This window comes from Teleopsis dalmanni, chromosome 1 (assembly GCF_002237135.1).
Source record: "Teleopsis dalmanni isolate 2A chromosome 1, ASM223713v2, whole genome shotgun sequence".
In the NCBI taxonomy this organism is placed as follows: domain Eukaryota; kingdom Metazoa; phylum Arthropoda; class Insecta; order Diptera; family Diopsidae; genus Teleopsis; species Teleopsis dalmanni.
Genome location: NC_051846.1, coordinates 30,500,677 through 30,523,788, shown reverse-complemented (window position 1 = coordinate 30,523,788; position 23,112 = coordinate 30,500,677). Strand labels below are relative to the sequence as shown.

Here is a 23,112-nt window from a genome sequence, read left to right as displayed (position 1 = left end):
AAATCGTGTATTCATTTAAAAATGAATACAACAATATAATTTATTTCTTAAAACAAAAAATAAAATCAAGAAATTAAAACATATAGGACGTGTGCGAGTTAGGCTAAGTTGATGCTAAAGCAAATCGGAGATTTTTTGGGATTTTTTGCACTGCACACATCAACACGTATCGACACATCACTACATTATCGGCACAACACAGAATTTCCCTCATTTAGAACGCAACTTAGCCTAACTCGCACACGTCCATAGAATAAAATGGATTTTAAAACAACAAAAATATATTGGGGTTGTGGCGTTCGTGTGTCATTATTCAAAGTAGAGAAGTTTACTTTGAAAATACAAATTGACAATCAAATTTTCATGCTCATACATTTTCATTTTGAAAATTAGAAAATGAGAAAAATTTTAGAATTCAGAACAGAACTGAACAGAACATAATTGTTAGTAATTTATTGATTCTTAATAAATATTTAAAACCTCATATTGAGAGTCAACCTTACTACATTGGTGACCCTCGACGGTTGAAAACAAGTGTTACGTTAGTTAATAATTGAAGTCGTGAATTCAGCTCAAAACATGTCGCAAACTGAAGCAGACAGTAATGTCGTACGTTCGAGCTGGCGACATTTGCCGTCTAAGAGTAAAAGCACCTGCTTTCATTAAGCGAGATCCAGATCTATATTTTATACAGATGGAGTCGCAGTTTCGAAACGCGGGCATAACAACGGATCAAACGAAGTACGATCACGTTGTCGGCAGCCTTAACAGCAACACATTGAGGAACATCGCCGATGTCATACGTGCTCCACCTACTGTTAATAAGTATGAAGTAGTTAAGAGACGTTTGATTCAAGATTTCGCGGATTCAGAAAATCGGAAATTACGGCGTCTCATTCAAGAATGTCAGTTAGTGTATCACAAGCCGTCACATTTGCTACGAACGATGCGCGATTTGTCTAGTGGCACTATGAACGATGGTGCAATCAAACAATTGTGGTTGGATCGTCTGCCAGAAGGTGTACGAGCGGTCGTGTCCATTTCTGATGTCGATTTGGATAAATGTGCACAACAAGTAGATTTAATGCTGGAAATGAGAAGTTACAATTCTGTTTCTGAAGTGCACACCAGTGCGAGAAATGTAGGTGACAATTCAACTGTGCCTTCTTCCTTTGATGTCAGACATTTAGTGAATGCTGTGGAAGAACTTACCAAGCAGTTACGAGAGAGCAAAGAATCGCAACACCATTTCCGTTCACGACGTAAATCAAACACCGGCACGAAAACAACATTCACGAACACGTCCAGCAAACCTGGTATCTAAATATCCAGTGTGTTTCTACCATCATCGTTTTGGCGCAAGTGCACGCAAGTGTGCCAAGCCCTGCAGTTTCACAATCACGGAAAACTAAATTCCGCTTCGTCACCGGCGCACAGTGTAACGAGTGCGGACAAAAATCATAAAAAATTAAGGTTATTGGAATTGGAAAAGCGGTTTACATATTGATAGGTAATACTTCTACTAAGAAAAATCTGAAATATTTTTCAAAAATTTCTATGCATGGGACCACATCTTCTCATCAAAGTCACTCTAATTAGATCTTAATTTTTTTTTTGAAAAAACCTAAGTTTATAGCAATGCACTTTCAAGCCATATATTAGTTTTTTTTAGGTACAACTCTGCATAAAATGCATATATGAGTAAAATATATAATTTAGTAAGTCCGTTAACACTTTGATTTATTTTGTTTTGATTCCTATTTTCATTTTACCGTTATTCTAAAAAAGTAAATTCGCGCGCGTGATCAGTTCATAAAAGTTAAACTTTAAAAGTCTTTTTCTCAAAATTATATCAATTTATATTTCTAATTTTTTGACAAATTACTTATTCAAGTATGTACTTAAAGAATATCTAAAAATTATTTGCATCTAGCTGCAACTTTTAATGACACCAATTATTAAAATTAAAGAACTTTTTGAGTTATGGCTTACAGAAACAGAAAAAAATCGTGTTGAAAAAATAAATATTATGATGGAATTTGTTTTGAAAAGAGTTGGTTTTCAATTAAATAGTCAAAAACTCAAAAAGAAAATCAATTTTCTTGAAATACAATTAAAAAGAAAGTGGTTACATAGTTCGAGGATGAGAACTAAATTTATTAATAAGAATTCCGCCTGGCTTGATTTTGAGTTTAGGTACGATGACTGCAAATGTTTAGACGTAAGTACATTTTTATTTCTTGTTGCTGAAACTTGAAGTAATATCACAAAATTAGGAACCAACAACTGCTGCCTTGGAGCCTCTAAGAAGTGAAAATGAAATAAGTAATAACGCATATAATAATAAGGGCCGTCCTGTAAAATCGTATGTTGAAAGCTGTGATAGAACAAAAAGACGTAAAGTTGAAAAACTTATATCATTGAAGTCACCAGAAGAAATTACACATGCTGCAAAACGTTTAAATTATACAGATGAAATTAAACGCTTATCGATAAATAAAGCTATCGCTTTGTGTTTTGATTTAGATTTATCGGTAAGAAAATATAATATTTTGCGGTCGGTGATAAATGCTATGCATCCTGATTGCTTTCCAAGCTACCACCTTATAAAGAAAGCAAAGGAAGAATTGCTACCTAATCCTATTTTTGTGTCGGAATCTTCAGCAGAAGTGCCGCTCCAAACTTTGCTTAATGTAACAGCTAAAAGCTTATTAGCATTAAACAAAATTGCAGTATGAAAATTTTATTAGAATGTAAATGGGGTTTTGATGGCAGCTCAGGTCATAGTACTTATAAACAAACATTTCCTAATGAAAACGCTACCGATGAGTTCATGTTCATTGTGGGGTTCGTTCCACTTAAAATGACAAATAATATCAACAATGATCTCGTATGGGAAAATAAAACTCCTTCTTCAATAATGTACTGCCGGCCAATAAAATTTATATTCATGAAAGAAAATCGAAATTTAATACAATCTACAGAAAAACATTTGTCTCAGCAAATCGACAAACTTGAACCATATTATTTCAAAATTGACAACTTTGATGTTGAAGTTCATTTCAAAATGTATTTAACAATGATTGATGGAGCAGTCGTAAATGTATTAACTGAAAATAGATCTTGTAGTACTTGTTATCTTTGCAATGCCACCCCTTCAAAAATGAATATTTTAACTGCAATTACAAGCCCACCAAATGAATTAAATCTTCAGTATGGATTATCAACGTTGCATGCCTGGATAAGAAGTTTTGAGTGTGTATTAAAAATTGCTTATAGAATACCTTTAGGGTGCTGGAGAGTTACTACTGATGAAGCAAAAGAAATTTTTAATAAAAATAAAAAAGAAATTCAATTAGAAATACGAAATAGAATGGGATTAATTGTAAATAGAGTCAAAACAGGCTACGGAACATCAAATGATGGAAACACAGCTAAAAAATTTTTCTCTAAATTTGAATTAGCTTCTAGTATTACTGGAGTTAACACAGAGTTTATAAAAAATTTGTACATAATTTTATGCATTTTATCAAGTGGTAAAACCATAAATTTGTTAACATTTAAAGATCTTCTACAAAAAACTCAGGAAATTTATATAGTACATTACTCATGGTACAATATGCCAGCAACTTTACATAAAATACTGATTCATGGATGTGAAGTTATACAACATTTCAATATACCAATTGGCCTTCTATCCGAAGATGCAATAGAAGCAAGTCATAAAGAATTTCGAAAACACCGATTAAACCACACTAGAAAATCATCAAGAGTTTCATCGAATAAAGATCTTTTAAATCATTTATTATTAGCTTCGGAACCACTTATATCTTCGGAACCACTTATATCTTCGCAAAGGAAACAAATGCGAAGGAAATCACATGCCTATGATGACATGGCGGAATATTTGATTGAAGAGAGCGTAGATTGCTCCGGTTCCGAATTTGATATAGAAAATATTACATTCAGTGACACCTCTGATGAAAGCGAATAAAGTAATTGAAATACGAGTATATGATATATGTATATATTATGAAAACTCATGAAACTTGTTATAAGTAATATAATATTTGAAACAACTCTTTTTTATACGCTTTATATTTGTAAGTAGTTGGTTTAGAAGAAGGAATTTTATGCTAATTTTTCAGATACTTTTTTATAAATATTATTTTTGCATTAAATTTCAGTAAAACTAAAAATGGGACCACGCCCATTTTTTAGAAATATGTTAACATTTTAAAAACATTTATTTGTCTAAAATTTCATTGAAATTGAATCCAATTTGTGCATTTTGATCATTCACTTTGTATGATATGTGGGCGTAAGAATGGGCGGATCACGCCCATTTTTCAAAATTTCATTGAAATTGTATCCAATTTGCGCATTTTGATCATTCACTTTGTATGGCAGGTGGGCGTAAAAATAGGCGGACCATGCCCAATTTTCAGAAACTTTTTATTATCCTTAATATAAGTCTTTATGCAAAATTTCATGAAAATAGCATAACATTTACTATTTTTGTCCGCTTGTTATATGAACACGTTACACTGTGCGGCGGTTGGCGAAGGAAACAGTTATTACAAATCCAGCCGGTTATATGTTTTAGATCCCTCGACACAATTGAAATTCCTTGTCGACAAAGGTGCAGATTTCTCAATTCTACCCGTATCAATTTTCGACAGAACTAAGCCGACGGTATCTTCTAAACTGTTGTATGCAGCAAACGGAACTTCAATACAAACATACGGAAATAAATTGCTGACGTTGAATCTTGGCCTGCGGCGCAAACTCGATTGGGAGTTCGTCGTAGCTGATGTCTACAAACCTATGCTAGGAGCTATGTTGACAGCAAAACCAACATGAAAGTTCATTGTGCAACAGCGTTACATATGCCAGAGCCAGTATTCGCAGTGAATGCAGATCATCCGTTTCGAAAATTATTAGAAGAGTTCAAAGATCTGACAATACCAACATCGTATAACAAGTCTGGAGCAGTAAGAACCACGGTGCAATATCACATCGTTACCACGGGGCAACCAGTCTATAAACGTACCAGGCGGCTCAATCCACAAAGGTTGCAAGCAGCAAAAATTGAGTTCCAATACATGCTTGATCAAGGTATATGCACTCCTTCGAAAAGCGAATGGGCCAATCCGTTACATATTGTGGAGAAGAAGAATGGTACTTGGAGGCCGTGCGGAGATTACAGGCGACTCAATGCACAGACAGTTCCAGATCGTTATCCGATACCGCACATTCAAGATTTTACTCAGAATTTGAATGACAAGGCTATCTTCACCACACTTGACTTGGAACGAGCTTATTTCAGTATACCCATAGCACCTGAGGACAGGAAGCTTATTACTATTTTAATCAAGGACCGACCTGTTCAAGTGAGCATCGATAGAGTAAAGGCAGCTTATTTGTTGAATGACGAAATCGAACCAAACATGCAGTTGCCACGATCTACTTCTTTACAGTCAATTCCGGATGCACAACCTGTACGAAGACCTCAGCAGGGGCTCAACTCTAGTCGCAGCACATCTAGCGGCAGAGTTATTCGATTACCTATCAGATTTATGACATAGAATCAAGTGCGTATAACATGGCATTGTTTTCCACTCAACCACTGGTGGGGGAGTCATGTGGCGTTCGTGTGTCATTATTCAAAGTAGAGAAGTTTACTTTGAAAATACAAATTGACAATCAAATTTTCATGCTCATACATTTTCATTTTAAAAATTAGAAAATGAGAAAAATTTTAGAATTCAGAACAGAACTGAACAGAACATAATTGTTAGTAATTTATTGATTCTTAATAAATATTTAAAACCTCATATTGAGAGTCAACCTTACTACAGGGTATTTTGGATTATTGTGTAAGACAAAATTTTTTTAATATATGGACAGGTTAGGGTTGAGTACCGACCGGCACTAATAATTTCCCAAGAAAAACTAAAACCGTTTAACGCAAAAATACATTTTTCGAACTACTGATACTCTCCTCTTAGCTCAAATCGTTGTTCGTGAAACGTTCAACAAAAAAAAGTTGGGATATATTTTATATATTAATAATATTCAAACAGTAGTAGTACATATTATTAATCCCGGAGCTATATTTTCAATTTCCACTCATTTTCACTTTTATATAAATTCAAAACTAAAACAGTAAATTGAAAATATAGCCCATGGATAATAAAAAAATCAGTTGATGATCAGAAAAACTAAATTTTTTTTTAGATATCCAAAAAAAAAACCAAATTCATTATTTGAGCAAATAATACCTCTAATGTTTCAGGCATGTTTTGCTAAGTATACAGTTTGATTTTATAAATATTTGCCATTATATCTATCATAGTTTAAAAATAATTTTTTTTTAAATCGTTATAATTAAAGATTTAAATAGGATGCCTTGAAATGTTGTTTGTTTTATGTATGCTTTATATGTATATATGTTTTATTAAATGCATAATTCATTGTTTTATATTAGGTTTTAGTTAATGTCGTTATTTAATTTTTATTTTATAATTTCATATCAGTTCTCTATTTATTTAATGGCACATTGTGTTAAATTACTTTTCTATTTGACGTGCAAATAATACTGTATTAAATAAAAGAATGCAAAAACAAAAATTCATTTTGTTTCATATTGTGCACACATTTTCTATTAAAATTATTGAAATATGATCATTTAAAACTGATATTGCAATCATAAATAAAAATTATATCGATAAAAAGAAAGTTGTTTTCTGTAAAACAGTGCATGTCTCATTTTCTCATCTTTTTGTTTTATTATGTAGCGAAGAAGATTCATATAAATTATAGTTTTTTCAAAAATATTTTCGTACACATTTATATACATATATATATATATATATATATAAAATTATATTTGAAAATTGGCAGTTCTAACATTCTCCACTACATATTAAAGTAATACTAATTAATTAAGTCTCACTAACCGTGTATAATGTTAATATTTTTTAAACATTAACACTTTCGTGTGTCATTCCTTTCAAATGTATGTCCGTCACAATTGACATCGAAATATTTCACTTAAAATTATCTAACTTTAACTAACACGTAATTTGTTATTAAATAAATATAATACACTTAAAACTATTACTTGCTGTTTTCACTGCAGCAACCTATGTAGTCGAGTCAATGTTGGATTATTTAATAGAGATGTAAACATCATATTATTGAGAGAGCATTTTTAATCTCACGTAATCTGCAAAAACAAATAAAATCAATTAAAAAAATAATTATATATATATAAAAATACATAAAGGATAGAGCCCTGAAATTATTGCGAAATCTGACAGACTTACGAACACCGCGTTATCAAATCTTAGAATGGTTACAGTCTCCTAGGGGAGGTATGCAGATTTGAGGTCAATTATTGCTTAGTCGGATGAAGTGATAAACAATAATCTAGTCAAGGCGCAAAGAGGGGTTTTGAAGAAGCCTCGCAGTTAATAGAGAGTTAAAGTGCTCAGGTACACTGACTCAACTAGCCTCAACATAATAAATAAAAAAAAAAATAGAAACAGTAGAACTGCGCTAATCTAGATCCAGTAAAATTGTAGTCAATTCTGATTATTACTATAGTCGGATTGCAGGAATCATATTTAATCTTATAGATATTTATTATATCAAGAACAGTATAACAGTGCTTGGGGAGTGCCCGGCACTTATGCACAAGCGGAAGAAAGACCTAGAAGAGTATTTCATGGACAGTAGAACTCCGTTAATCTAGATCCAGTAAAATTGTAATCAATTCTGATTATTACTATAGTCGGATTGCAGGAATCAAATTTAATCCTATATTGTATTTATTATATCTAGAACAGTATAACAGTGCTTGGGGATTCAAGACTAGGAAAGATACGCTCTATACTATCTTTCATTAAAGAAATCGGACTTGGAGAAACACTCTAATCTGACTAAAAGACAATAGGTCTTTTAAGTCGCAGTGCACTACCAATTTTCAAATAATTAAATTAATTCATTAATTAAATTAATTCATTAATTAAATTAATTCGATAAATAACACATTCACACGATAAATCAAAAAGAATACAAGAATTTATATGCTAGCAAATTATAAATTCTAATTTAATCACTCGGTTACGAGGAAATTTGATTTATCTGGCTTCTTACTAGTTCAAATCTCCACAAAGCTAAAGATACACTAATCCAATCCAATTGCCACACCAGCACACAAATTTTAGTCACAGACAAAATCCAAAAATAAAACATATTTGTCTTAGAGCAAAAAAATCTTGCTAAAGTCTGACCATTGTAGATACTGAGTAAATTAAATGGATGCCAGATGCCAGCCAAAACCATATATTATAAACAAAACCAACAATGTGCTAACTGGAAGTAAAGACATGATAAAATTGTGACTTTGAACTGTTGGAGAATCAAAAAATTATAGATAGTAAATACCTATAACATATTTATATGACATCATATTTCTATAACCAATTAATTAAAACTATACCTCTTTATTTCGCCGCAGCAGCCGATGTAGCAGATGTTACTTTTAATTTAATGAACATATCATTACTGGTGTTTGTATCGATTTTATTTATATCCAATTTTTGTACTTCGCTCTCCAAGTTAATACAATTCTTCTCATATTGTGACTTGGTATCTGTAGTTTCGGGCGTAGCTTTTTCACTATGTTCAATTGGTGCTACTTTCTTTTCTTTACTTTTTTTTAATGCATTCAGTAATGTCTTTTCTTTTGGCTTACTTTCTTTATCCTTATTTTTATTGTTTTTGAAACGTGGAAAAATACAACCATTTGGTAGAAATCCACCAAGTTTTTCTTTTTTTACAGGTGTTACAACAGTGGTAGTTGTGGCTACATTGGTTGTTATCGCTGCTGACGTTGTTGTTGCATTTGATGATGTAGACATTGCTGATTTTGTAATTGTTTTTGATGCAGTAGAACTAAGGTTGGATGAGGTTGACGATGCCGATGATGTATTAATGACTTTATTATTAACTGCTTGCTGAGAATTATCTGTTCCAATTTGTGAGATTTTTGTACTGTTGTTTGAATTATCATTTTTTACTATATTCGATTTATTATTGACGGCATCAATTTGATCACTTCCAGTATTAAATAGTTCATTTGTACTGGATATGGTAGCATTATGCATAATGATATCATTAGTAATAACACCAACACTGTTACCATTCAACAATAAACATTCGTTGGAGCTATTATCAATCGAGCCGTCTTGTGCTTCTATAACAGTCTTATTTTCTGCTTTTGATGATGAGGCGGCAGTGATGCCCATATTTTGTACATTTATACGATTTTCGTTTGAAAGTTGTTTTTCAGATAATGTTTCAGTGTTTTCTTGTTCAGATTTTGTTTGTGCCATTGAACGAACGGTTTCTGGAGATTTTGGGAACATTTGCTGAGTTGTATTGTTATGACAGTGCTGCTGTTGACGCTGTTGCATTATTTGTTCTTCACGTTCTCGATCTCTTTGTGCTTGTACTGCATTCCAAACATCTTTTAATTCACCTGATATATCACGATCTTTTAATATGACAGCATTTCTGAAATTTAAATTTATATTAATATAGACATTTATATTTATTCATATACAAATATTAAAACGTTTAAAATATATATGTACATTTTAAAATAAGATTCATTACATATATGTTCTTATCAATGCATATAATGAAATTAATATCATAGAAAATGAATTCCAGAATTGCAGATTTTCTGTAGACCATAGTAACATGCTGAAAACAGTTGTAAAACAACCCACAGAGTGGTGGGATGGTCTGCATTGTACTTAGAGAACTTTGGTTACATGTTTGGTACGCTTAGGAGTACAGAAATAGTTTATCGCATTAGTGAAAAAAAATCTATATCGACAATTACTTTGTTCGCTTCATAAATATTGTATAAAAAAAGAACTTCTAAATCAATCAAGGAGTCTTATATAGGTTAGCGAAAAAAAAAATACACATCTACATCCATCATAAAGAGTCCTATAAGGTTATGTGGATTGGATCAGATTGTTCCAACTTTCGTCGTATTATTAGATCCGATCACGAAAAAGAAACACATTTGACGAAACTTCAACTTATTATTAGTATTATTCTGAACTTAATGTTTGAGCTGGTGTAAGAATAAGCCTACGCAGAGAATTTACGTTATAATATAATAGAAATGTGAAACAATTTTTCAGGTACTTCTTCATAGTGCGAAATATATTAATCTAAACGTAAACATAAAAGTCAGAGCTACTGTGCATTTATATATCAACAAACCTACATTCAGTTGTACCACATAACAGTCACAATAAAAGATATAAATGGATACTGTTAATTGAAAAAAGTAATTAATATCGACGAGACTAAAGTGGGAATAGAAACTAGAATTAAGAAGCTAAGACTAGGACAACATGAATAAAGTAAAATACGAACTATACGTTTCTTAAGTACCCACATTAACTAAACTTAAATGGGTAACCACTTTATGGATATATGCCATAAAAATAGCCGAAAGAATTGCAAAATAAAAAAAGGTCTACGAAAATGTCATCTCTATTAATAGTACAACGCCAACAACCTTCCTAGTTTTCATTTTCAAATAAAGTATGATATTTCTAAAATATGTAATATATCAAAATAATGTTAGAAGATCAAAATAACATTAAAAGAATGTTAATCTATACAGAATGAGAAGATTGACTAAAGTATATTAAGATAATATCAAAAACAGAGTATCAGAAGAAAGAATATTAAAAGAAGAATATCAGAAGAAATATTAAAAAATATTAATATTTCTTAAGAATATTAAAAAAAAAAGAGGAATATCAGAAGAATTCTCACATTAAAACAATCATAACAAGAAGATATGTATGTTGTAGGACGTTCCACAAGATCTCTTTGATTTAATTGCAAGCCTTTCACTCCATGCAGGTAACTTGGATACACGCTACGAAAGAAGAACTTGAGATATAAAATATAACGTATAATGATACGCTAGGAGAATAATGAGAGATATATCTAGAACAACTTGGAATTTATTTTAAGCGAATATAATTAATGACAGTAACTGAGATGCACATATAAACCAAATTAAACTAGCTGACAATATCATTAGAAACATTTTTATGAATATATAAAACCGCCAAGAAATAAATAAGCATAATAGCATGATATAAATTTTATTTATATTTATTTAGATTTGTAAAGTAGACAACATCAATTATATGACGAATACAAGGTTTGGGATGGGCAATGGTTATATGGGAGACGTGATTATAAGGAAGTGAGAGTGGATGGTTCCTGGAGCCTTTCGTCGAGAGCTCACCTAACAAAAGTGCTTTTCAGCACTCCCAAAAGAAATTACACAAGCAGATCCTTGCGGGCAACTACAACATTTATGTCAATAATAATTATTGACTTCCCCTTTTTGCGCGCACAATTAAATTATATTCAGTTAATATGACGTTATTTAAAATAACCAAGGTATGTATTAGCTTTTTTTATGAACTTGATATGAATTTATATACCATCAAAACCTCAAACTATAGACACGTCATTGATGACCCTATTTTGAATAGAATATTATATATTCTTTACAAAATAAAAAGAATTCTGAAGTAAATCATTGTTTAAGGACAAAAGTAAAAAAAGGCTTTTGTTTAAATATTAAACTTGTTTTGTGTTAAGATATAGGAAGGATTTCTTATAAATATTGTCACTGCTTGTAAGTAACTATTATTGACCTTAATGAACTTTTCAGCTTGACACGCAATGTTAACACAGTTAATTACGATTGATTACCTTACTAACTTTACGCCTGGATTCATAGCTTCAACAAAATCGCACATAAGTTCAACCATAGCACGTCTTTCCTCAGGATCTTTACTATGACGGCCTGAATCCTTAAGCACTTCAGGATTGGCCATTACAGCAAATACAATTGGTGGACTACGCGGACTGCCTGGTGGTACCTAATATAAATAATTTAGAAAAAAAATTATTTGAAAAAGAAATTAAAATTAATATTATGTAAACAAATACTTACACGCATACCACCATATAATGGTATTGGATCACTTGGTTCTTGTGGTATTACAATTCTAGTCCAACTAAGAACATTTATGAATAGTTCTTCACCAGCGTCTGTTGTGGTCCGTATGCACATATGTGGCTGTGGTGGATTTTTGAAATGACGATAGGCACGTGAATGACGATAGCTATGGGGAGGAGGTGAAGATTGCATTAAGGATAAATTAAAACCACTCGTTGATGCGTTTGTGTTTGTATTGACAGCAATAGCATTTATACCAACAGGCGAACCAGCTAGTAATGGTGTTGTAGAATTACACGCGACTGTTGTATTCATATTTAATAATTCATTATTAAGTGGTAATGATAATCTATTGTTGTCAAATGTATCCACCATAGTGCCTGTGCCTGGCTGAGTTTCATTTTGTTGTTGTTGGTTTTGTTCATCTTTATTCGTAGGTTTATTTGCTGACATTTTCTTTTTTTTCTTTTATTGTAACTTCTCTTTGAATAAATAATATTAAAAAATTTTATTTGCACATATTTTGCAGTGCAGAAATGATCCTAACAAAAAATTTAATTGTTACTTTGAGTTTCGCAAATAATAGAAAAAAGTAAACAAGCAGCAAAACACTTCTTACCGAAAACACAAACGTACGTACGTACACACACAAAGGCGTTTCGTTCTCCTTTTATATATATATATATTTTTTTTTTTGTTTGAATCTTTGTGGCGACACAAGTCTTTTCTGTTCTTTCTTACACAAGCATTTATACTGTTGCGGCGACAGTTTGCCTACTTCCCCATTACTGCCTGCACTGATTCCTTTTTCATCGTGTTTATCCCGTTTTCAAAACGCTGCTGCTACTGCTACTTACTGCACACTGAAATTCCATTTATTTATGTTTATTGTTGTTGTATTTGATGTTATTTATTTCAATTAATTCTATTTGTTTTTGTATTTGTTAGTTTTTTTTTCAATTGTATGTATTTGTTTATTGTTGTTATTTTTTTCAATTAAATGTTTTCGTTTACTGTAGCTAGCAAACTGAAAGAAAAAAATAGAACACTCCTGTTATAATTTTTTTCGCTTAAAATATATAATTCATTTATATTATTGCATAATGTGTATTTGAAAAATAATTACATATTTTTTAAACTCGTTTCGTTATTGGTTTACATTAATTTGTTAAAAGTGTCATTTTTAAAGCTCCACAGAGTAAGAATTTATTTCAATAAATATCACGAGTACATCATTTATGTAGTTTTCTTTTATTGGTGCATTGTTGGTAATTTACATTTTGTATACTTTTTTTCACTTCACAAACTCCATCCAGTGCACACTATTTTTGTAACAGGAAAAATGAATGCATTCATAAAATATAAAAAGTTATCTTCACTTTAATTTCAAATGTTTGTTTATTTTTGTTATTCAATAGGCTTTTTCTCTTCTAATATAGCGCATTAAATAAACAAAAAATTTTTTCTTTCTCTCACCCAACAACGCGACTTTAACAACGTCAACGACTTCTATTAGCAACAACCGGCACAATTCTGAGTGGAATTTTTTCTTATTTCTCTTGTTTGCTTGAATAAAAACTTTTGTGTGCAGAGTTACCAGGCAACGTCGGTAAATGACGTTTAAAATTAAATAAGAATTGCACAAAAATAGCACGAAATGAGTTAAATTTAATTTATAAATGGCAAAAATAGATAAATATATGATATTTAACTCCATGACTACATGATATGATTAAATTTTTTATTACAAGTTATTTTTTAACTTACATAAGTCACGAAGAGATTATGTTTATTCGTATATACATCTTATGAATATGCGAAAATTCTAACATAGTAAATAATAGTAATAGTAATAACAAACTAATAATAATACAAAGAATATAATAATAACAAAATAATAATCAATAATAACAATAAAATAATAGTACATGATAATAATAAAAAATAATCCCAAATAATAATAATTAATAATCCCAAATAATAATAAATAATAATTCCAAATAAAAATAAATAATAATTCCAAATAATAATAAATAATAATCCCTAATAATAATAAATAATAATTCCAAATAATAATAAATATTAATCCCAAATAATAATAAATAATAATCCCAAATAATAATAAATAATAATCCCAAATAATAATAAATAATAATGCCAAATAATAATAGATAATAATCCCAAATAATAATAAATAATAATCCCAAATAATAATAAATAATAATACCAAATAATAATAAATAATAATCCCAAATAATAATAAATAAAAATCCCAAATAATAATAAATAATATTCCCAAATAATAATAAATAATAATCCCAAATAATAATAAATAATAATCCCAAATAATAATAAATAATAATCCCAAATAATAATAATAAAATTAAAAAATAATTAAAAATAATAATAATAAAATTAAAAAATAATTAAAAATAATAATAATAAAATTAAAAAATAATTAAAAATAATAATAATAAAAAGTAATAATAATAAAAAAAGTATTAATAATAATAAATAATAATAATAAATAATAATAATAAATAATAATAATAAATAATAATAATAAATAATAATAATAAATAATAATAAGAAATAATAATAATAAAAAATAATAATTTTAATATAAATCTTATTGGATATGTATAAATTTTAACATTGAAATGATATTCTTACATTCTCTGATATTTGTAGATTTAAAATTTATTTTTTATTATAAATAATTTATAATAATATGTAGACCTTTACCATTGATTATCTGTAGTTATCTTGTTTGGAGAAGAATTTAAAACTTAATTTCACACGAGAAGACAATTTTTATTCATTCGAAGAGAAATAAAAAAAAAATATTATTCGTTACATGTGTAGTAAAGGAAATTTTTTTTATTAAAGATTAAAATTGGTTATTTTATTACTCAAAACACATTCTATTGTAACGCGAGAATAAAAATAAATTAATAAAAAATAGAATACATAAGGAAGTAAAAAAAAAACTGCTTAGAAGAATGAAAAAATTAAAAAAAAAAAAAAACGGCATCTACTTACGTACATACCAAGCGATATTTTGTTTTGTTGGCATCGGTAACTATTAATACTGCATGCATAACATTAATATTCGAATTTATATTTAAATTATAATTGATATTATTTATATATTTGATAATAAATTTCTCCTAGTTGAGTATAATTTTGTTATGTTGCCTCATTTTTTAAATTCTAGGAATCCGATGATGAAATCGTGATTACCCGACGTATAACTGTTTTAAACGATGTTGGCTGGCTTCTGAAACGATTATGAAATATATACGAAAAAATATTTTACAAATTGTTTAATATAGTAAATCAAATTTAATAATATATACTTAAAAAAAATTACTCAAATTTTATTCAAAAAATATTATTTTTATTGTTTATATTGCGACTGATATTTAAGGAAAAACTTAAAAACGCACATCTTATTAAATAATAAACATAATTATAAGCAACTAGTTCAATCTTAATTAAAATTATATATCACACACTTACTAGAATTTTAAGAGCGGCCATTATTATTTCTAATAACATTTTAAAACATTAAAACACAGCAATTCATAATAACACCGCCTAACTGTTTGGACAATAAACCAGAACTGGCATGTAAAGTCAACTGTAATATTTCTATATGAACTGCAAGGCTTCATTTCATTTTGAAACTTCATTTACTAGCAACAGCGCGGGTTTAACCAAAATATTTTGAAGTTTTACTTATTCGTTTTCTCTCGTCATTCGTTTCATTTTCATTAGCTGCAAACTTGCTGCTATCTCTTATTATCACATACACGAAAGCATTGTTAGCTCTTTTTGTTTGATGGTTTTATTTTATCAATAGATGTCGCTGTTAATTCAATCAAGTTAATTATTTTATATACAAACGTATTTATTTAACAATTACTGCACATTATAATACATATTAATTAAATTTATATATCAAATAGTATTATTCTGTATTATTAAAGAATAGTATTATTCATAGCAATATTCTGTCAATATGTACCAAGTATATAATTTGCTATGTTTATGCTTGTACACTACGCGCTAATAGCGTATTACAATCTATGAAATATTATTATTATAAGATAGTATTATTTAGTAATTTAGTAATAACTAATAGTTTAAAAATTACTATACACTATACACTATACAATTACTATTACTATACAAAATATTTATTAAGATAATACATAAAAGAAATACATGGGTTTTAAAACTACTTTTTGGAATGAATTAATATAATATACTATCTCTAAAAATTTGTTTAATAATACTTTTGCTTGTTGTATATATTTATATACATATGTACATATAACAAACAATATACATAAATGAATATGTGTTGCTTATTTGCAATCAGATAAGATATACATATGTACATGTACATACTAATTGGATGTAAGATATATACATATGTATGTATGTATATTATAATCAATATATGTACATTAATTATATATAATAACGACATTATTATTTGTGTATAACATATATACATATGTATATTATAATCAATATATGTACAATAATTATATATAATAACGACATTATTACTTGTGTATAACCAATATCCATAAATATGGATTGCCTTGTAATTGTTTTTTTGCAATTAGGCATACATATGTATATGTATGTATATATATATACACATAAACTATAATTTTTATGGTATAAAACACCCTGGTGAGTTTAATACTTAAAGTTTTATATTTGCGTGGTGAATTCCATACTGTTGAATATAGAGGATATGTAGAATTGCCATATTTACGTCAGTGTTTTTGTATGTAGTACATATTATTTGACTATATATCAAATAACACAGTGAATATCTCTTATATGGCGTTTACATTAGGCTCAACTGACTGACTTGGGTCAAAAATTATAAATGAAAAGCAAATGACTGACTTTGGCAAACAAAATTTCATATGCGCAAATGAGATCCACATTCGCGCAATGGATCTCATTTTCTAGAAATGAGTTTTGAATGAATTCCAAATGTAAATGAATACATTGAACATACCCTAAAGAAAAGTTTTTCATGGCTATTTGAAAGTTTGAAAAAGCTGTTTTTGACATAGTTACAAAAAAAAAGTAAACAAATACTTGGTGGCTGAAAATGAGTTGTTTCACTTCACTATAATGCCATGCCGCACACTTCTTTGACCACTCGGACTTAATTAACGAAACTTGATTGAGAAGTTTTGTTGCACCTGCTGTATAACCCAGACCTTCTCCGTATAACCATATGCGTATAACCTATTATTTACATCGTTTTAATGGTAAAATATTGGCCGATCGAAAAGCCGATAAAAACCATTTGGCTTAGTTTTGCGCTCCACACAATGGATTATGAAACTACCCCAAAAATAAACTTTATTCAAATAAATTTTCAATAAAAAAAAGGTTTGTTCAGAAATGTACCAAAAATTAATAGTCTTATATAGACTTTATGATACTTTTTATATCACCTAATATACTAAAATTAAATACATGGATTATATATTTTAATAAAGATAATTTTCGTTCAAAAATATACCAAGAAACGGTAAATATTCCTTTTATTACGATAATATATTTGAATATATTATACCATTAAAAATGATTATATTTATTATTAATTGATCAGAGCACGTAATTGTTTTTTTGTTATTATTTGAACTAACCAACACTATTAATTTTGTAAAGTATGGGTTAACATATTACGACCAACGTCTGTTTTGCTGTACTCATTCTTATAGTACATTTCCACTGCCTGCTTAGTAAGTGTAATTGACTAAGTAAATCTCATGGTTAACACGAAAAATCGTTCATGCTTTATAACATACTTAAAAATAAAGTAAGGAAAATTAGACTATATATTTCAAATACAACCCTTGAAAATAAATTTCCCATAAGGGAAATTACCAACATTTGAAATGTGTCTGATATGTTTTATATGTAAAATGAAAACAAACAACAGCTGAGCAGTAAACAAACGTACTGAGATTTATAATTCACATTTATTACAACCACAATAGATTTAAAATATATATAAATGACTTAACATATCAAGCATATATTAAATTTTTGGGGAATATGTTATTGAGTGACATTTTTTTAAATAAATAGAAGCTCTTTTAAAACTTTTAAAGAATTTTCAGACGCATAAAAGTTCTTTCCAATGCAAAAATAAATTAATTCCATGGAAAAAGTTACTTAAGTTACTTAATGAACTAACTAAGTAAGCAGTGGAAACAAGGTATTAGTGAAATATCGTATATGTTCACTCTATCTCGGCGCATATGGTCTATTGACCTAATTCATTTACACAAATTATACCAAGAGCAAGTATAATAAAATTAATTATGTCGGTATGACAGCGAATGATGGTATTTAGGACGTGTGCGAGTTAGGCTAAGTTGATGCTAAAGCAGATTTTTGGCACTGCATACATTTAGCCATTTATTAACACGTATCGACACAACACTACATTATCGGCACAACTTAGAATTTGCCTCATTTAGAACGCAACTTAGCCTATCTCGCACACGTCCTTACCGAAATTTCGAGTAGGATAAATTAGATAAAAATTAGTTAAATTAGGTTTTAGCAATTTGAAATTTTTATAAAATGTTTAATCAATAAATAAATATATTTGAAAACTTTTAACTAAAATAATAAATAAGTGCAATAAATAAATAAATAAATAAATAAATATTTACAAAATTGCAGTCCAAAAAATCCCTAGAAAATTTCAATTTACTTTACCTCAATTTACTCAAACTCGCACAAGGCTCACATTTGCTGTACATTCACTGAAATAATTTTATTTTACAGGTTGTTTTGAAACGCCACTGGCTAGCGCCGGTAATGTATAAAGCTTTGAGAGAGTTTCTTGTTGAAAGCTTCTAAGCTAAGCTCAGTTTCACAACTTTTCCAGTGTTAAAGTTTAGTTCACCTGATCAGTTGACATAAAGCACTTCAAGCCTGAAGTTGGTGCGAACGACGGCGTATCGACGTAGGTTCGGTAAAAGTATGATTTAGAAAAAAAAAAAAATAAAAGCGACCAAAAAAGTTGAGATTTTTTATTATGAAAAAAAAAATTCATAAATAAATTAAAAAAATTATAAACAAAAACCAAACAAGTTTTTATGCAAAAAGAGTGAATTTTTGTTATTTTTTGTTTTTTTTTTTGAAATATAAGAACAAAATTATTTGTTTTTGCAAAGCAGGTCAGACAAATACAACAACAACAACAACAACAATAGTTTAACGAATGCAATTCAAGTGCGAAATCAATACAAAATTCCAGTGAAAACCGAAAAGCAAAAAAGACGTTAAGTTACCAGAAAATCGCGTAAAAATTTCGATCCGAGCTTTGAGTTACGCGGTTTCGGGTTTCACATTTGCGTTGAGCGTAAAATTTGATGGCTCAGATTACAAATTACATAAATCCCCAGTAAAAAAAAAATAAAAAATATATGAAAAATAAAAAAATTAAATTAGCAAAAGAAAATTTGCTAAGAATTCGAATATAAAAAAAATTCATTGAATTAAAAATAATATGAAAATTTTTTGTTACTTTCAAAAAAATATTTGAATATTGTTTTTGTTTTTTTTTTGATTTTTGTGGATAAAGTGAAGGGTTTAAAATTATCGCAAAGCCAGTAAATCGTTGAAAATTTTTTAGTTTAAATGGATTAATTCTGCTTGATATTGGATTAAGATCCTCCAATGGCCGCTAATGTAAGTTAAAAGTTTTTTAGAAACTATTTTTTAAAATTCATTAATGTTTATAACTGCTTCAAATTATTCTTATAATTGTTGTTTTGCATATTCGAAAGAAGTTTCCAATATCACAAAGAATAAATACTTCTATTGATCCTATATTGCGCACCTTATCCTATGGTTATATGATGTTAAACGTGTTAGTGTGGTGAAAATGTAGATGCTAATAAATACAGATAAATGATTTATTGTAAAAATAAATAGTAATGTAACCTACAAGCTTAATTATGTAAAGTATTAGATTTTACAAGAATATAGTTAAAGATTTTAACATATTCAACATTTCCAGATAGCGGTCGTGGTGAGTTTCACAACAGATATTTCGTGAAATTGGATAAGTGAATAGAGATTAGTAAATATGTATATTTTGCTAGATTTTACTCAGCCACACATGAGTAAAGTTGAGGATTAAAATTATTTTTTATTAAAGTTAGCAGATTTATCTGCATTTAGTGGTGTGACGTTTTACTCAGGCTTTTTCATGCTGTCAAAAAAGCGATGAAACTAATATACATATTCATATATCTTTATTGTCATTTTTTTATATTTTCAATTTTATATTAACATTGCCATTTTATGCTTCATGCCAGACCAGAACAATGAACACCGAATAGTAAATTACCTCTCAAAATGTTTGTTTTTGCTTTTTTGCACACACACATAGACACACCCAAATAAGAAGAGTTCATGTATTAGTATTTACAATCTGCAGAATTCATCAAGTGTAGTAAGCATCAAAAAGTAATTCAGCAAAATTAATCTTCAAAAATTTTCACAAGTGTGGCATGCGTTTTTCACAATATTTTAGTAAAGAAATCTATAATAAATAGAAGTTATTTAGGTAGCTTTTGTAACAAGACTTTTTTCTCAACTTCTGCAAACTATTTTTAATATGACAAGTGAAAAGATATCAGTACCTTTAAGTTAGGTAATGTTAGGTAATATCTTAGCAAAGAATTTTATATATGAATAAACCTCACGCAAATCTATTCAAATCGATTTCCACTTTAATTTTGATGATGGATACATCCAGTCTTTTTTAGAACAGTTTATAACACATTATGTTTAGTTCATACCATAACAGACTGTATAATACGCTGTTTTGCTATATTAGAATTAATATTGTTGGATTAATTTTTGTTTGAGATGAAAAAAATTCCGAAGGTTGAAGAGAAACAAAAATTAAAAAGAAATTTGTGCCGGCATAGTTAAGCAGAAATGCAAATGCAAGAACAAAGTACAGTAAAATAAAACAATAATCACATTTGCAACAAAAACGATGTTGTTTTGTAAACTTTAAAAGTTTGTACAAAATTTATATAAGATAACAGTAGAATTATAATAAATTATTTAATGATTTTTGAAAATACAAATTTTGAGCGTGACACATAATTAATAATTTGCAATACAAGTACTTTTATGAAAGGTATATCAACAGAAAATTTAATATGACAACATTTTTTAAATGTTGACATTACATATAAGACATTCTTTGACTGTTAAGAATTTTTTTTCTTTCTACTGTTACTGCAGCTGCTTTTAATGTTTTCCATTCTACTGTTTTAATAAATGTTAACACAAATAAATGAAAATTTCATTGAATAAAATACTACCAATACGAATCTTTTTTAATCTTCCAAATAAAACAAAGCTGATTAAAATGAAAAACAAACGGTTTGGTTTTAAAAACAGCTTTTTTGTGTTTAAAACCATATGCCATGGCATGTTAAGGCACCTTTTAAACTTGGTCTTTGAATCCATCAATCGATTATTCTATCACTGAAAATCATAGTCCACGCAGTTTGTTTTTTATGTGAGGAATCAAGAAAAAATCATTGGGTCCAAACGGTCTGTATGACAAATAATCTATTAATGTGATATTTTGAGTGCTCATGAACTGACTTGAAGTTTGAGCTTGGCATTAATTTCTGTCATCTCTCTGAAGAGTTCTGATAATAAAAAAGTTGTGTATCATTCAGAATTGTTCCAATATTGCTCTAATAGCATTGGTGATACAAGACATATTTCTCTCAATCTACTTGTTTCAAAATAAAGTGGACTACAGTTAGTAACAACAAGATTTGAAAGATTTTTAGAAACTTTGTCTTTGAGCGAAGAACATCCGTGATCATACTCGTTAATGACCCTCTTATATTTACAAAAGATGGAGTTTCATTCTCCAATTGGGTACTAAATTGGGTACGAATTATACATATTTTTTATAAGAGGTGAAGAAAGATGGATGTTGACTTCGATTCACTAGTAAACAAGAAGGTTCAATTGTAAGTTGTAATAACTTATTTAACCTCTGAAAATCTCGTTAGAGATCTATTATTGGAGATAGTTTCTGAAGATAATTATTGAGGAACTTACAGAAAAATGATTTTTTTAAACGATATGGAGTTTTATATTAAACAAATTCTTTTACAAAGATTATGCTTTTTAGGGAATAATGGTTGGTAAATACAATAAATCCGCTAATCGTTAAAGGGTTTTTAGGATAATTTGCATTTTAGGTATTTTTTAAAATTTGTAACTAAAATTGATTTTGATACAAAAGTACAATTACTTTTAAAGAAAATAGCAGATCCCATTATTAAAGAACCCATTATTAAAACAAAATTAATTCTTATTCAGTAAAAAGATCATAAGCAAATTGAAACATTAATTAACAAAATTTTTTAATAGCTGGCTATCCATTAATATAAATAAATATTATAGGCTTTATATAAATTAATTAAATATGTTTATTTTTTTAAGCAATTTAAATATCTTCTCTAATATTTAATATTTATAAAGAAAAGACATTAATTTGGTCCTTGATATTGACTTTATTTTGGACCTAATTACCAAAATTAATTATTCTATAACAGTTTTTGCTTAGCTTTATTGTATATTAATTAACTTAATCATTGAGTAAATGACTTCAATAAACTTAGTTAGTTTCTTTTTGGGATTTTTACGAGTTAAGAGAGTTAAAACCTTCATATAAAATTCAAAAATAATAGATAGATTTATAATTTTAAGCATGAAAAATTTAAACAAATGAGCTGACATTGAATTTAGCATCTTTCAAGAATTTATTGAAATTATTTTAATATGCACAAATTAAAAGCGAGCGATGATGGCTTTTGAAATAATTAATTAGTTTTAAGATAAAAAGCAAAAAAATTCAAAACAAAAAATCTAAATTTGCACCAGACGAAAACTATTTTGCCACCGAATTAATTATG

The 23,112-nt window shown here is 28.6% G+C and overlaps 1 protein-coding gene and 1 long non-coding RNA gene across 2 annotated transcripts; both read right to left on the bottom strand.

The window, feature by feature from the left end:
- Window positions 1-8,512: 8,512 nt before the first annotated feature.
- LOC119671120 (putative mediator of RNA polymerase II transcription subunit 26) lies at window positions 8,513-13,000 on the bottom strand. The gene is made up of 4 exons (XM_038081641.1): window positions 12,705-13,000; window positions 12,080-12,627; window positions 11,836-12,005; window positions 8,513-9,585 (listed from the first exon to the last, which is right to left on the bottom strand). The coding sequence occupies exons 2-4, from the start codon at window positions 12,536-12,538 to the stop codon at window positions 8,514-8,516; spliced, it is 1,701 nt and encodes a 566-aa protein (XP_037937569.1). The 5' UTR covers window positions 12,539-12,627; window positions 12,705-13,000; the 3' UTR covers window position 8,513.
- Window positions 13,001-13,080: 80 nt separating this feature from the next.
- On the bottom strand, window positions 13,081-15,772 carry LOC119671115. Its single transcript, XR_005251767.1, has 3 exons — window positions 15,608-15,772; window positions 15,128-15,365; window positions 13,081-13,112 (listed from the first exon to the last, which is right to left on the bottom strand). It is a non-coding gene; the product is annotated as an uncharacterized LOC119671115 (long non-coding RNA).
- Window positions 15,773-23,112: the final 7,340 nt, after the last annotated feature.